At 35.7% G+C, this 17,792-nt stretch overlaps 1 protein-coding gene across 3 annotated transcripts in view; it reads left to right on the top strand.

Moving 5' to 3' along the window:
* snama (something that sticks like glue) overlaps positions 1–17,792 on the top strand; it is a 140,427-nt gene that overhangs the window by 52,010 nt on the left and 70,625 nt on the right. For 2 of the 3 annotated variants that reach the window (XM_067770817.1, XM_067770816.1), the window contains exons 3-6: positions 5,391–5,567; positions 9,318–9,463; positions 9,527–9,685; positions 9,741–10,132. In XM_067770817.1, coding sequence (XP_067626918.1) covers positions 5,391–5,567; positions 9,318–9,463; positions 9,527–9,685; positions 9,741–10,132 — 874 coding nt within the window. The remainder of the gene's footprint in view (positions 1–5,390; positions 5,568–9,317; positions 9,464–9,526; positions 9,686–9,740; positions 10,133–17,792) is intronic. The other variant, XM_067770818.1, reaches the window with a different exon arrangement.

The raw sequence follows: 17,792 nt of genomic DNA, 5'->3' as shown, positions 1-17,792 counted from the left end.
TTCAATTAAGAAAAAATTTATCATAACAATAATAATGATAAAAAATTATTGTTAGGCCTTGAGCTCGATTCGAACCCGCGATCTTAAAATCAGTAGGCCGATATAACAACAAAAATTGTTAATACATCCCAGAGCACGGGGAAAAAAAGTGTCAATAAATTATGACACTATGGCGGCATTGCCAACAAACAAGTCCAATTTTCACAGCCATTCTGCAACAGATGTCGCAGTGTTGTGAATATCAATTGGCACGAAACAGAATAGAAGTAGGATTAATGAAGACAAACAAAAAACCGCTGTGATGGCTGAATGGTTATAGCAGCGGCGCCTAAACGTTGCCGATGAAGGAATTTAGCAGTTCCCGAAATGGATCTATACAACGAGCTTTGGCAGTTGTCTAAAATTTTTTCTTTCTTCTATTCTAATTTAAAAATTTTTTCAATTAAGAAAAAATTTATCATAACAATAATAATGATAAAAAATTATTGTTAGGCCTTGAGCTCGATTCGAACCCGCGATCTTAAAATCAGTAGGCCGATATAACAACAAAAATTGTTAATACATCCCAGAGCACGGGGAAAAAAGTGTCAATAAATTATGACACTATGGCGGCATTGCCAACAAACAAGTCCAATTTTCACAGCCATTCTGCAACAGATGTCGCAGTGTTGTGAATATCAATTGGCACGAAACAGAATAGAAGTAGGATTAATGAAGACAAACAAAAAACCGCTGTGATGGCTGAATGGTTATAGCAGCGGCGCCTAAACGTTGCCGATGAAGGAATTTAGCAGTTCCCGAAATGGATCTATACAACGAGCTTTGGCAGTTGTCTAAAATTTTTTCTTTCTTCTATTCTAATTTAAAAATTTTTTCAATTAAGAAAAAAATTTATCGTAACAATAATAATGATAAAAAATTATTGTTAGGCCTTGAGCTCGATTCGAACCCGCGATCTTAAAATCAGTAGGCCGATATAACAACAAAAATTGTTAATACATCCCAGAGCACGGGGAAAAAAGTGTCAATAAATTATGACACTATGGCGGCATTGCCAACAAACAAGTCCAATTTTCACAGCCATTCTGCAACAGATGTCGCAGTGTTGTGAATATCAATTAGCACGAAACAGAATAGAAGTAGGATTAATGAAGACAAACAAAAAACCGCTGTGATGGCTGAATGGTTATAGCAGCGGCGCCTAAACGTTGCCGATGAAGGAATTTAGCAGTTCCCGAAATGGATCTATACAACGAGCTTTGGCAGTTGTCTAAAATTTTTTCTTTCTTCTATTCTAATTTAAAAAATTTTTCAATTAAGAAAAAATTTATCATAACAATAATAATGATAAAAAATTATTTAATGAAAATAATAAAATTTGCAAGTTTAACACGAATACGAAAACGATGATTAAAAAGGCGGAAATATTTTGCACAACACTTGCAGAAACATGTGCTGACTTTGACAGCTCACAGCTGTTCATCAGCTGTAAGCTGAGCTTTTAAAAATCGATACAAATCTAGTGAATGTATTTGTTATCGATTGTTAAAAAAAATTAACGGTTTTTCAAATTTGAAAATTTTAATTAAATGCCGCTAGCGAAGCCAAATTGGCCACTGTGCAGCGGACCAAATGAGGTTCGAAAGGACGATTTTTGGTCCAAATGGACCAAAGAGACAACCGTGGCCGTATCTATATTATATAGATAATAAAAAAAACAATGTTGCCGTACAAAAAAGCCTACCCCAAAGACGGCCTTAAACTGTGACTGAAACACTTCTCAGTAGCTTATCTGGAGTTTAAATTTGATTAGAGTTTAAGCATATTTAGTTTAAGCTTAGATTACAAAATAAAAAAATAAATGTAAGGCGCGATAACTTCCGAAGAGATTTTAGGCCGAGCTTCTCTTCCAATTTACTTCGTCTTCCTATTTAATTTTTCCTACAAATTGGCGGGAACAAGTAGATGCCGACTCCGAACTCTGTTAAGATATTTTTGCAAAAAAAAAAGTTTAAGACTTTCATGTGGTTGATGTAATTTTGGTGATATTGTTGTTATACACAGAAAAGAATTAACTAAAAAGGCGTTTTGCGCTGATACAATTTCCCCCAGTTTTGCAACCGTTTGAGGGTAATTATTCGGTCTTTTGTGAATATCTATTAATAAAAGAACAATTTCTTAATTCCGACTTCTAATTATTGAACTACATTACATAATTCTTGAATTCAATTCTGCTGGCATTTCCTTTTGTGTCTTCTATTCCCCTTTACATTTGCCAATTCCTCTTAAAAGAAAGCGTGAAATAAAACACGGAATACAACAAGAATTAGCAACAAAAATTTTAAGAACTGCTTAGTACGGGCGCTGTTGTACTACTTCCCTCCTTTATCGCCCTCTTTAGTCTATGCCATGATCGACTTGAGTTCAATGATTTTCTAATGTAAAAGGGATTTACATTTTGCAGGTCCATGTAAAATGGCTCAACATTCTAGGTCACTTCTTTCCTATGGAAAACTCCTTTTATTTATGCTGACTTTGCGAAGACAAACCTAAATTTCATTTAACCTGATTATCATTGAATGTCCTGCATACTTATATAGTATCGAGGTGGGGTCTATTAAATTAAACGGCTTTAATGGTTAGGGCCACCTAACATTTAAGGTTTGCATCATTTTGGCCGTCACAGCTGTGTTAATGCAAACAACTTTTCTTTACAACATTATTACAAACTATATAAAGTATTCAACATGAATACGAGTGTATGAGTAAATCGCCTTGTTGCTTCCTTGGCTTTAGGCAGCCCAAATCCGCTTTAACTACCTATTCGGTTATGTTGCGAGATTTAAATAATTTTTTAAGAACGAAATTAAGTAAATTTTCTTTAAGTAGAATTGAATGATAATTATCCGCCACCGGATTATGATCAAAACGCGTTTTCAGGTACTCCTGTGACAAGTTTTGTGGCATTTGAAGAGTTTTTGTCAAGTAAAAAATTATAATTTTTTATATGTGGAGTCAAGTAACCACGGTTGTAAGGAACAGGTTGAACTTTTAAAACTTTAAAAATTAAAAAAACTAAAAAATTTCTTCATAGGTCCAACCGATGCCTTTTTTTCATGCGGGTACCTTGCCCATGCTTATTTTAGCTGAAAACTGTGTTTAATATGTCTATGACAGATCAAAATTTTAAATCCCATTTTTAATTTAGGCAAGATTTTAACTTAACAGTATTTTAGTCAGCGACTATAGTTACGGGCCTATGAGTTTAACCTCTCATATCAGGTTAACTCTTGAGTTAAAAACTGAACTTGCCGTTCTGCAAGTGGCTTCTCAGGCCTCAAAACATGCCATCACTTAACCTGCTGGTTTTGTTAAATTTATGTAAAATTTTAGTTGCAACAGCTTTTCAGTCAGTCAAAATCTTAGTAGTGCGTGAAAAAGTGTATAAAAAATTAATATTCCCAACAAGCAAAGTAAACGTAATGTGAATTTTTAAAAACTTTTCTCGAAAAAAAAAAACACTAAGCTTACAAATCGTTGATTTTTTGTTTACAAACTGTTTAGAAATAAGCGTGAAATAATCGAAACTGCTCGTTGCTTTGAAGCTTATAAATGTAAACTTATAAAAAATTTCTAAAAGAAAGCTTGTTATAAATGTTTTCCAAAACTTTTTATAACTGATAATTTTTATTTCAATAATTTCAATACTATTAATACATACAGTTACTCACAAAAGTAAGTACACACTTGGCTTATGCTGAAAAAAACTCAATTGCAGTGGCTCACAGCTTAATTGATAATTTTCATCTAAAATATCGCAAATTCCCTAGCAGAACCACATTCAAAAAATGTCAAAGGTTATTCAAAGATAAGGAGAATTAATCAATATTTAACCATCAAAATTTTCAAAATTTGTTTCAGAATTTCTAGACAATTTTTGAGTATGCAGTTTTGTAGCCCTCTAAATTTTAGTACAATAATGTGCAAGTTAGAAACAGCTCAAAACTTTTCCTGAATTTTCAGAATCTTTCGGCGAGGGTGTTGAGCAATTTCCCACATACATCGCATGAACAAAAATGCCTTTTGTGAGTAACCGTATGTACTAATTCTGAATTTCATGCATACATTAAATGAAAAATGGCTGCAATTCTAATGGGTTGAAGGAGAATCCAGGAAACGGTTTAAATGCAGCCATTCCCTCTCATGAATAAACGTTTATGAAAATAATTTGAAATTTTCCAAGTTGAAAAATATTGACAAATAGTTTTCTCGTCTTTTTTTTTGTAAACATTTACAATTTTACTTGCACAGCTATATTATTTATTAACATTTTCCCTCAAAGCTTATAAAATGTTTTCTGAAAAAATTTAAATATATTTAATGCTGAAAACGTTTATATAACGTTTAAAACAGCAAGTTTACTTCAAGTTACTTTTCAAAAAATTTACAGAAATGCCTGTTGGGCTATCTCGACTATGTTTGTGTAAAATTTAAAAGAAACGGTGAAGTTAGTTTATTTAATTGATATTCTATAACCAATGGCCACATTTTTATTACGCCTTATTCAGTATTGTCCATAAAGTTAAAATACACAACTGAGCGCTCCCTCACAAAAAAAAATTATTCCTGATGAAAAAACTAATGTGGAAGTTTAAAATATCGTTGGTTACTCAACAAGGTACGTAATGCAATCAAGTACCAACCAAGCTGCAAAAAACGCGGAAGATTTTCATTTGCGGCTGCTACTGAGATCAAAGATGCCTTAAAAGTGCGTGAGCATGACTTGGGTGCCCACAGTCCAAGAAAAGTACACATGTACTAAGAGACTTCGATTTGACAAAGAAGAATTGAATTGGCCTTTGGCATAGTGACGCAACACTATGGTCGGACGATTCGAAGATTGTTATATATGGTGGATAAGGACCAAGCCAACATGTAAGACGGCCACCTAATAAAGAATGGAGGTTCCAGTATTATTGTCTTGGCATGTTTTTCTTGGCTAGGCGTGGGACCCATTCATTGGGTTATGGAATTGTGACTGGTGTTTTATAAGTTGATATACACAAGGACATCATGCTGCCATATGTCATAAACGAAACGCTGTGGTGCAATTCTAAAGAATATGGGTCGTGCAACTAAATACTAATTTAAATATTAGCCAACACCCAATGTAAAAACAATAACAAATTTATTAAAAGTTTGTTAGATTGCCGCACAAAATTCGCTGCATTTTTTATAAATATATGTTTATCTTATTAAAATAAGATTCAGATTGAAATGGTTTTACGATTTGATTTGTAAGATATTTAATTTGTCCACTACTAAGATTTTAACCGCAGCTGTATTTAAAATAATTTGCGTCTCACCAAAATACTTATGCACATTTCCAGTTATCATCGCATAAGAGGGCATTCTCAAGTGGGTGAAGTTCCTCCAACATATCGCTGTAATAAATGCAAGAAAACAGGACATTGGATTAAAAATTGTCCTTATATTTTAGGAAAGGATCATAGCGAAGTAAAAAGAAATACTGGTATACCGCGATCGTTTCTTGATAAAGATGACAAGTAAGTAAAATATTTAGTTCATTAAAATTTCAATGTTTCAAAGTTATATACCACTTTATATAATAGACACTCTCTCAAGCTTTTGGGGAGCGTTACCATCTAGGTTTTTGGTAATTTTCCTGCTAGTAAAGCTAGCAAGGCTTAAATTGACTTCAAAATATAATAAAAAATTTTGTCAAATTGGCGTTTAAGTTTGTCTTATAGGAAACATATCAGGTGTGAAAGTTAATATTACCAAGTCGTTTTACTATGTTGTTGTTATTGTAGCGATAAGGACACTCCCCGAAGGCCTTGGTGAGTGTTATCGAGTTGATGGTCATTTGCCGGATGCAGATCCGGTACGTTCCGGTACCAAGCCCATATCGGGAACGATTTGTTATGACCACATGCGACCTTCTAGGCCATCAACGCCCTCTCACCCCCTAGATCCATGAGGAGTTCCGGGTCGCCAGAGCCTCGGCTGTTAATGAAACAGAATTCGCCACGGATAGGCGAGGTTGACAATTGGGTTTGTAGAAGCTATATATTGCGCTGGCAACTTGAAAGGATTGCGCTACACAACCCCTTAAATCTGGTATTTTAGTCGCCTCTTACGACAGGCATACCTACCGCGGGTATATTCTAACCCCCTAACCCGCTGGGGGTGGAGGCGTTTTACTATGATTACATGAAGTGCTTAGTCTGATAAGTTTCATTACTCCTGTTTCTCGAGTTTTTTTGAATGTTGGTTATAAGATAATCTGTGGTTTTGTAATATTTTCATTTACCTCTCCACAAACACATCACTTTCGAAAAACCTCTTATTGGATTGTTGCAGGGTGGTGTTCAAAATTTTTAACACAAAAATGATTATTTATTGAAAAATATAGATAAAGTCACACAATTTTTCAAACTCAGCGATTAATGGATTACCACCCGCCGCTCTTTCATCATACCCATCCCATCCCAGTACTAACATGATAGCTGCTTTTAAATGCAAGTGCCGCTAACCTTTATCTTAGAGCCATTCCATCCTTTTTTATTATACTCAGCGTGCTTTGCACACAGAGTATATTAACTTTGATTGGATAACGGTTGGTTGTACAGGTATAAAGGAATCGAGATAGATATAGACTTCCATATATCAAAATCATCAGTATTGAAAAAAAATGTGATTGAGCCATCTCCGTCCGTCTGTCCGTTAACACGATAACTTGAGTAAATTTTGAGGTATCTTGATGAAATTTGGTATGTAGGTTCCCGGACACTCATCTCAGATCGCTATTTAAAATGAACGATATCGGACTATAACCACGCCCACGTTTTCGATATCGAAAATTTCGAAAAACCGAAAAAATGCGGTAATTCATTACCAAAGACGGATAAAGCGATGAAACTTGTTAGGTGGGTTGACCTTATGACGCAGAATAGAAAATTAATAAAATTTTGGACAATGGGCGTGGCACCGCCCACTTTTAAAAGAAGGTGATTCAAAAGTTTTGCAAGCTGTAGTTGGGCAGTCGTTGAAGATATCATGATGAAATTTGGCAGGAACGTTACTACTATTACTATATATGTGCTAAATAAAAATTAGCAAAATTGGATGAAGAACAAGCCCACTTTTAAAAAACATAATTTTTAAAAGTCAAATTTTAACAAAAAATTGAATATCTTTACAGTATATAAGTAAATTATGTCAAGATTCAACTCCAGTAATGATATGGCGCAACAAAAAACAAATATAAAAGAAAATTTCAAAATGGGCGTGGCTCCGCCCTTTTTCATTTAATTTGTCTAGAATACTTTTAATGCCATAAGTCTAACAAAAATTTACCAATCCTTGTGAAATTTGGTAGGGGCATAGATTCTAGGACGATAAATTATTTCTGTGAAAAAGGGCGAAATCGGTTTAAGCCACGCCCAGTTTTTATACACAGTAGACCGTCTGTCCTTCCGCTCGGCCGTTAACACGATAACTTGAGCAAAAATCTCTATATATTTACTAAACTTAGTTCACGTACTTATCTGAACTCACTTTATCTTGGTATTAAAAATGAGCGAAATCCGACTATGACCACGCCCACTTTTTCGATTTCGAAATTATGAAAAATGAAAAAAATGCCATAATTCTATACCAAATACGAAAAAAGGGATGAAACATGGTGATTGGATTGGTTTATTGACGCAAAATATACTTTAGAAAAAACTTTGTAAAATGGGTGTGACACCTACCATATTAAGTAGAAGGAAATGAAAACGTTCTGCAGGGCGAAATCAAAAGCCCTTGGAATCTTGGCAGGAATACTGTTTGTGGTATTACATATATAAATAAATTAGCGGTACCCGACAGATGATGTTCTGGGTCACCCTGGTCCACATTTTGGGCGATATCTCGAAAACGCCTTCACATATACAACTAAGGGCCACTCCCTTTTAAAACTCTCATTAATACCTTTAATTTGTTACCCATATCGTAAAAACGCATTCTAGTCACCCCTGGTCCACCTTTATGGCGATATCTCGAAAAGGCGTCCACCTATAGAACTAAGGCCCACTCCCTTTTAAAATACTCATAAACACATTTCATTTGATACCCATATCGTGCAAACGCATTCTACAGTCACCCTTGGTCCACCTTTATGGCGTTATCTCGAAAACGCGTCCACCTATAGAACTAAGGCACACTCCCGTTTAAAATACTCATTAACACATTTCATTTGATTCCCATATCGTACAAACACATTCTAGATTCACCCCTGGTCCACCTTTATGGCGATATCTCGAAAAGGCATCCACCTATAGAACTAAGGCCCATTCCCTTTTAAAATACTCATCAACACCTTTCATTTGATACCCATATTGTTCAAACACATTCTAGAGTCACCCCTGGTCCACCTTTATGGCGATATCTCGAAAAGGCGTCCACCTATAGAACTAAGGCACACTCCCTTTTAAAATACTCATCAACACCTTTTATTTGATACCCATATCGTACAAACGAAACCTGAGTCACCCCTGGTCCACCTCTATGGGGATATCTCGAAAAGGCGTCCACCTATAGACTAAGGCCAACTCCCTTTTAAAATACTCATTAACACCTTTCATTAATTCCCATAACGTACAAACACATTCTAGAGTCACCCCTGGTCCATCTTTATGGCGATATCTCGAAAAGGCGTCCACGTATAGAACTAAGGCCCACTCCCTTTTAAAATACTCATTAACACCTTTCATTTGATTCCCATATCGTACAAACACATTCTAGAGTCACCCCTGGTCCACCTTTATGGCGATACCCCGAAATTGCGTCCACCTATAAGAACTATGGCCTCCTCCCTTTTAAAATACTCTTTAATACCTTCCATTTGATACCCATGTCATACAAACACATTCCAGGGTTACCCTAGGTTCATTTTCCTACATTGTGATTTTCCCTTATTTTGTCTCCAAAGCTCTCAGCTGAGTATGTAATGTTCGGTTACACCCGAACTTAGCCTTCCTTACTTGTTTTTTATTCACTTTGTCCGATATATATCTTCGGTAAGTGTGGAAAATTGTTTTTATGACATCGTTCTTTAGACGAAGGATCGGCGGGTCCCGAAAAAGGTAATCTACATATCGCCGTTTGAAACAGTTTGTGACTTAAACTAAATATCTAAAGAAAACCTCTTATGAGAACTGCAAACTAGTCTAATCATGCAAATGGTCCATACAAATATCTAAGCTAAGAAGCCTTTATTTATTTTTATTTTTTATTTGTAATATTTTCAGAGAATCACCTCCAGACTTTCCAGAACCAGCACCCACCATAGAAACCAAGAAAGAGATTCCTGAGGATTTGGTATGTGGCATCTGCAAGGATTTATTCGTTGATGCAGTTATGATACCCTGTTGTGGAAGTTCGTTTTGTGATGATTGTAAGATAGTAATTTTCTTTAAAAACAGCACATTGCATGACATATGTTGGCATTTTATTACAGGTGTTCGTTGTGCATTACTTGAATCTGAAGATAATGAGTGTCCCGATTGTAAAGAGAGAGGTTGTTCACCAGGATCATTGATTCCTAATCGGTTTTTGCGCAACTCTGTTAACTCTTTTAAGAATGAAAACGGCTATACAAATTTGAGGCCAAAAAAAGGTAGTAATTTTAAATAGATTTAATTAAACGTTTTTTCTAACATTTTCCATTTAAGCCGCCGTCGAAGAAAAACCACAACAACAAGAAAAGCAACAAGAAAAACAACAAGAAAAACCGATTGATCCTGTAGAGAGTTCGCCAGAAAAGTCAAATACATATGCTATTGATGTTAAGAAGTTGGATGAAAAGCAGACTGAGGTTATTACCGAAACAGGAACATCAAAAGCTGAAGATGAGGCAAACAAAAAAGATGTTGGTGAAAATAACTCAAAAGTAGAGACAACCAAAACAGAGGAAGTTGAGTCCGATTATGAGGACAATATAACAATAATGATGCCTCCAGTAGCAGTAAAAAACTCGAGTGCTGTGCCGATCGAACACAGTGAACGAACTATTAGCCATCCAAAACCGCCGGGTATCGAAAATTCACCACGGCATAAGTTACAGGTAACATATACTTTTTTGTGGTTATATACTTGACATTGTTAAATTAAAAGTATTAGATATTAAGACGAGTAAAAATATACATTCTTGAAAGAAAGATACAATCCTGTTATGGATTGAACATTTGCCAATTGTACGTGCGATATGCTATTTTGGCACACATGAACGAATTATTTATTTTGTTTTCTTCGTAAACACACGCTGTATAGTAAATTTCATTGTTGGTAACAATGAAATATGTGATGTATGCTAATTGAATGACCTAAATCAATACTGAATCTCAATATTCTAGAGAATCATTGAAACTTTCTAGTGAACGTGATAACATCTTAGTTTGAAATTATATTTATTATGTACATATTTAGTAAATATGCATGTAAAGAGAAGTTCGCGGATAATGGTCATCTAAAATAGTGGTTTATTCTTCTTTAAAAATCATAATGTTAATCGAAGGTTGATGTCTAAAAATTTAATAAGCTGATTTATTGATAAAAAAGCACTTGAGTTAAAAAGCAGTCACACACTTCATTACGTGCTATATAGAATAACAATAAACAAAAGCTTTTGGGCGCTTTAAAGTTGGCAACGCTGGAAAATGGAAAATATTTTTACATTTACTGTCTGTGTAACTTTAACAACATTAAGTTGGAATTCTAATGTAAAAAATAAATTAGTGTGTATTTTACTTGTTTACAATTTTCGCAATGATTTATATGTACTATACAATTTATTTCTTAGAAATACTTCTTTGTGTATTGTTTTTTTAGTTGTATATCATTTGCTTATATTTATGGAAATCATAAATTTTATTCTTATACATTTGCTGTACATAAGATATTTTGTACGAACTTAATGCTAACATTTTGTGTATTCTTTTCACTAAAAATAAAATATTATGTTTACGTTAAAATGATTTTTTCATAACTTCTTAAAACTCATTTCAAATCAGTATTTATTAAAATTAAGCTTACTTCCACATATTGATAAAACAAGTATTACTCTTTGCAAATATGTCTATAGACATGTTATATTATGAGATATAAGGATTTACATTGATGGACATCGGAACGATTTCTTAACAAAAAAACATTTTCAGTCTCATGTATAATAGACCGGTAGACTCGATTTTACGCAGAATAAAAGCAAACAAGCAACAATTTTGCAATTGCGAGCTTCAGTTGCCAACACAACTTCTACGAATATATATTTTTCTTACATACTGCAACAGCTTCCATATTTGAGAATTTATTGACTTTTTTTAAAATTTTTTTTTAGAAATTGATAGATATTCGTCTGAAATAACCAGTGTAATGAAAATTTCCCGATGGAGAGGGACATGCAGCGAAAAACTTATGTCTTAGGTTAGATTTTATATACTCTCCCGCTTGACAATTGTGTGTCATATCAGGATACCTAAAAAAAATTCCGAAATTTATCCGAAAGGATGCTTAACTGTCCCGAAATTGTCCCGAAACAGTCTCGAAATGGTTCCCGAAATGGTCCTGAAATTCTTCCGAATTAAATGACCCGGTATGTCTGCTTCTCATGGAGAAAAACTATAAATCCATGTTTTAATGGAAAAACTGATAAGTCCAGCTTATACTGCCGTTTTATTTTTTTACCACACTTTTACTAATATGCTTATAAACAGAGCTGCTCAACCCCTATACACTTACCGCACTTTTGTCATACTCAGCTGAGCAGAGCTCACAGAGTATATTAATTTTGTTCGCATAACGGTACCCTGTAACGGCATAAACTAATCGAGATAGAAATAGACTTCTATATATCAAAATGATCTGGGCGAAAAAAGAAATTCATTTAGCCATGTCCGTCCGTTCGTCCGTCCGTCCGTTCGTCTGTCCGTAAACACGATAACTTGAGGAAATTTTAAGGTATCTTGATGAAATTTGGTATGTACGTTCCTGGGCACTCATCTCAGACCGCTATTTAAAATGAACGAAATCTGACTATAACCACGCCCACTTTTTCGATATCGAAAATTTCGGAAAACCGAAAAACTGCTATAATTCATTACCAAGGACGGATAAAGCGATGAAACTTGGTAGGTGGGTTGACTTTATGACGCAGAATAGAAAATTAGTCAAATCTTGGACAATGGATGTGGCACCGCCCACTTTTAAAAGAAGGTAATTTAAAAGTTTTGCAAGCTGTAATTTGGCAGTCGTTGAAGATATCATGATGAAATTTGGCAGGAACGTTACTCCTATTACTTATATGCGTGCTAAATAAAAATTAGTAAAATCGGATAAGAACACGCGAACACTTAAAAAAAAATAATAATTTGTCTAGAATACTTTTAATGCCATAAGTCGAACAAAAATTTACCAATCCTTGTGAAATTTGGTAAGGGCATAGCTTTTATGACGATAACTATTTTCTGTGCAAATGGGAGAAATAGGTTGTAGCCACGCCCAGTTTTTATACACAGTCGACCGTCTGTCCTTCCGCTCGGCCGCTAACACGATAATTTAACCAAAAATCGATATATCTTTACTAAACTTAGTTCACGTACTTATCTGAACTCACTTTATCTTGGTATTAAAAATGGGCTAAATCCGACCATGACCACGCACACTTTTTCGATATCGAAAATTTCGAAAAATTAAAAAATGCCATAATTACATACCAAGTACGAAAAAAGGAATGAAACACGTTGATTGAATTGGTTTTTTGACGCAAAATACAACTGTAGAAAAAACTTTGTAAAATGGGTGTGACATCTACCATATTAAGTAGAAGAAAATGAAAAAGTTCTGCAAGGCGAAATCCAAAGCCCTTGCAATCATGACAGGAATACTGTTCATGGTATTACTTATATAAATAAATTAGCGGTACCCGACAGATGATTTTCTGGGTCACCCTGGTCCGATATCTCGAAAACGCCTTCACATGTACAACTAAGGTTCACTCCCTTTTAAAACCCTCATTAATACCTTTAATTTGATACCCATATCGTACAAACACATATAGTCACCCCTGGTCCACCTTTATGGCGATATCTCGAAAATGCGTCCACCTATAGAACTAAGGGCCACTCCCTTTTAAAATACTCATTAACACCTTTCATTTGATACCCATATCATACAAACACATTCTAGAGTCAACCCTGGTCCACCTTTATGGCGATATCTCCAAAAAAGGGGTCCACGTATAGATCTAAAGCCCACTCTCTTTTAAAATACTCATTAACACCTTTCATTTGATACTCATATCGTACAAACACGTTCTAGAGTCACCCCTGGTACACCTTAATGGCGATATCTCCAAACCACCCTGTAGAACTATGGTCTTTTAAAATACTCTTTATTATCTTCCATTTGATACCAATGTTATACAAACACATTCCAGGGTTACTCTAGGTTCGTTTTCCTACATGTTGATTTTTTCTTATTTTGTTTCCAAAGCTCTCAGCTGAGTATGTAATGTTTGGCTACACCCGAACTTAGCCTTCCTTACTTGCTTTTGCTTTGCCTTAGTCATAGGCACAGATAGAAATTCTCTCTTCAAATATAAAAAAAAATATTTATCGCACTACCATATGCCCTCACATATAATTTCGAATCATATGAAAATGCTCGAATTTCTTATAAAAGTGCAAAGAAAAAGCCCATATGAAGCTCAGGCACTTGTGTACGATAAACAAAAATTGACACCATGATGCCAGACAGGTGAAGTCAGTAGTACAACAACAAAAATTTGAAGGCCCGCATTATACGTTAATGAATTTTTAAGTGCTAGGGAGGAAGAATTTTTGGAAAAATTTCCCTACTTTTTCACTTTCTTAGTAATGTAATGTGCGGAAAAAAGCCAAACTCGATATATGTCCACATTGGAAAGCAAAGAGAAGAAGAAACAAAGAAAATAAGAAAAAAGGTAGAGGAAGTTGAGAGGGAAGTTGGAAAAGTAAGGAGGAAGATAGAGAGTAAGAGTAAAAGTAAGAATAAAGGTAATGGTTTGAGACAAAGTAGTAAAAAAAAGGTTAACAGGAAAATTAAGAATAGGGATAATATTAATAGTAATAGTAAGACCTAGACTTGGATAAGAGCAAGAGCGGGAAGAGTAAGAGGAAAAGCGGAAACATTTGTGGAAGAGTGAATGAGCCGATCACGGTAAGCCACAAAACGCAGAGGGGTGAGGAAATAATATAGGAAGAGAAGAGAATGTTAGATAGGGGAGAGGCAGATGGATAGATAGAGAAAGTCAGAACAATGTCAGGTTTGATAATACGACTGGGTGTTTCGCATGTTTGTTTAAACGGGTTACCAGAGCTGTTTAAAATAAAGTTCTGTTAAGCCAAGGTTTTTTCGTTTTATGCCATCAGGTAACTCTATATGCTCTGATTTGTTGAAACATCGTTGGTTTTAAACCTTTCTTGCTATATATTTTAGAACCAGCTACCTCTTTCTGCCCAATGAGCCTATGTATACGCTTGGGTTAAATAGATAAATGTTGGTTTTTTGGCCGTATATCGTCAATCCGGAGTTTTCGTATTATAAGCCGCGAAGATAGTCATCCGCAACTTTATGATATTTCTCCAGATCGGCAATCATCTCATTGACGTCAGCAACATGTTTCCATATTCTTTAGTTTTGGACAATGTGATGCTCCGAAGATTCAGCCATTCAGTTCTTTTGATCTTTAGGAAAATATGGGTAACAAACACACAAATTCAATCCAAAATGTATCCTATATTGTTGCGTGCTTATCCATTACGCTATCGGTTGAATTAGTTTTAATCTGTAATCCAGCGTTTTTCAAAAAAATTTAGGCTAAAATTATGTACAAATGTAATTAATTTTGTATTAAAATAAAAAATTGCAACAAATTTTCAAAATTTGTTCCAAGCTCGCTGTGTCGAACATAAATAGTTGATAAATGATAATTTTTGCATGCTAGGTTAGGAGCTTTGAGGCCGTTAAATAAAAGACAAAAATTAAATTTCCTTTTACTCTCCTACGCGTTTCGACGATTTTCTGATTTCTACATTGCCACTTATTTTGGATTCGTTTCGAATTCTTAAATTATGAGCGTCGTGAGCATGTTTGGGGAGTAGCTGTGTTTGCGTAAATATGTGTCCCCTATAAACATCCTGGAAGCGCGCTTACAGTTCTGGAGTTCATATGGGTCCGAAATCAGTGAAAAATATCAGCCTCAAAAATGCTATCACCTAAGAGCGTTTTATAACTCCAATTTGATGAAAGTATGAACAAACGAAAAATATTAAAATCAGTAAACTAGGCAGCTACGGAATAATAATTTTTCTGCGATAATTTATTCTAAATAAATAATTAATTCAACTAATACTTATTTCATTTCTATCTTATCCTCATGGGAGTTTCATCACAACAAATTTCTCCCCTATGTTTTCTGCTTCGGATTTATGTCAAAAATTCTTCCTAAAAGCCCTGAAGTAGTGTCCTTAATGAACTGAAAATTAGCAGCATATGACGCCAATAAGGCTCATATATGATATCGGAAGGAGGCCTGTATAAGACTTATGTTAGAGGCAAAATATGAGCGTGCTAGAAGTCATATAGCACTCGCTTCAGGCTCCTAAATGAGTTTATAACGAGTGCAAACGATTCAAAGTTTTGAATCCTTTTAGACTAATTGTTGACTTCGAGTGTTTGCTGGGTTGTTTGTTTAAAATCAAAATTTTTAATTTCAAGTGACGTATAAATTTAATTGCTGAATTGTAATTCCAAGCAGCCTCGATTCAAACGATTTTGAAATACCCAAAAACAGATACAAAAAAGGAATATTCCGGGTATTTTCCTGGTATTTACCCATAAAAATGGTAAATACCCGGTAGAATCCCATCTCTATCTATGTACGCCCATTCGTTCATAGGAGGGCGGCGGAATGTCGGTGACCAAGAACTGCCAACCTCTTAATCCAGGGTGGTAGGGAACCGTGCCTATTGGATTAATTGCAGCCAGGGCATATTTTCGGCTGTATTTGAACGGAGCCTTTCCGATACCTGGCCGCCTTGGGAAGTAATGATAGTCTTACTACAGCAAGGGGCGCTGTTGTGGCGGATGGTTTTTATCCCCATTTTTAAAATTAGACCGCTGAGCGCGCCTTGCGCAGGTGGTCGTACGACCAAGATGAACTCAAAAATGTCTAAAGAAAGTAAGGATGAGGAGGAAAAGGCGAAGAAGAAATTGCTATGAGCAATGATTCGCACGCGGATAGCGATGATAGTATGCAGTCGGCGCGCTCTGTAAAGGAGCGGTCTACCAGCCCGGACAAAGAACTAACGTTAGAACGTGAACAACGAGATAGGGAGCTTAAAAAACCCTCTCAGAATACAAGGAAGCATTAAGAATTAAAGCAGTACCAAGGTGCAGTGGTTAACCCAACCAACGACGAGAGCGATGGCTTAACATGGGCCACAGAGACAACGAAAGAATGTTGAAAACTGTTTGCTTACAAAAACTTTGCTACTACCAATCCTCAATTTTGCAACCGCATCGAAAAAGCGATCAGATGAACCTGAAAAGCCTGCTTTTAAGAGGCAGAAGGGGGAGGCCAAACGCCCAAGTACCAGAACTAGGAGGCGAACTAGCCGGAATGGCAGGAACCAGACCTCAAAATCTTCAAAGCGGATAGAAGAGGGAGGTACTGGAAAGCCTGAAAAGGTGTAATACAGAAAGAGAAAATAAGAAATAAAGACGTAAATGCTAATAAGCTAAAGGAAGGTAACGATCAGACTCCAGCTAACTCAGAGATACTAAATAGAACTAACGCTGAGGATCTGGTTTTCACCGAGAAGAAGATGAACGAAGCTGCGAAGCAGTCTTTGACTGTGGTACTACTAGATTACAGCAACCCCAATGGGCAGAAGTCACTGAAAGGTGGAGAGCCGTAGAAGCGGTAGCTGATAACTATCATGATTAAAATTATGCATAATGGGACTAAACTGATGACCTGCACAAATTACGCGCCTATATAGTGGATGCAGAGAGTTGCTTCAGACCATAGGCCAAGGTTTTGATACTCCGAGTGGTGAAGGCGGTGGACGCGCTTAACATGCTGCAGTATCAAAACCCGAATATACCACCACGGAAAAACTGACGCCTCCCCAACGTTACGTTGGCACACTTTATTACAAATATTTTTAATTGATATTAAAATGTTTCCATGACAACAATTGGATAAAATCCCTTAGGGTACGCTTACACAGCCACAGATAAACCGAAAAATTGCAATCAGCTGTTGAAATCGAGCGGGCTGGTGTTAAAATTGCAACCGTTTATCCCGGCAAATACGCTTGCGTTCATGCTTTTATGTGCTTATCCCATAAAGGGCGCCTGTTTTGCACACAATTAATAAATTTTTCTGTGCATCGCACAAATAATTAAATTTAAATAAAATTGAACACGCGCGAATTTATCGGCAGTGAAAAACGACAACGGCCGAGAACAATTCGGTGATCGGTTGAAATATATACACGATCATCTACATACATGTGTTTGTTTTTATCGGACGATGACGACCGGCATCAGGCGGTCAAAATCGGTGGCTGTATAAGCGTACTCTTATTGGGTCTACATACAATGAGTCGGAGTCAAGTGTCAGTTTCAATGTGTAAGTGAAGATATTTTAGTATTAGACATGACTGGCTGACTCGTGAAAA

The sequence above is a fragment of the Eurosta solidaginis genome, chromosome 3, assembly GCF_040869045.1.
Source record: "Eurosta solidaginis isolate ZX-2024a chromosome 3, ASM4086904v1, whole genome shotgun sequence".
NCBI lineage: Eukaryota > Metazoa > Arthropoda > Insecta > Diptera > Tephritidae > Eurosta > Eurosta solidaginis.
Note: the sequence above shows the minus strand (reverse complement) of the source record. Positions and strands in the feature narration are given on the sequence as shown.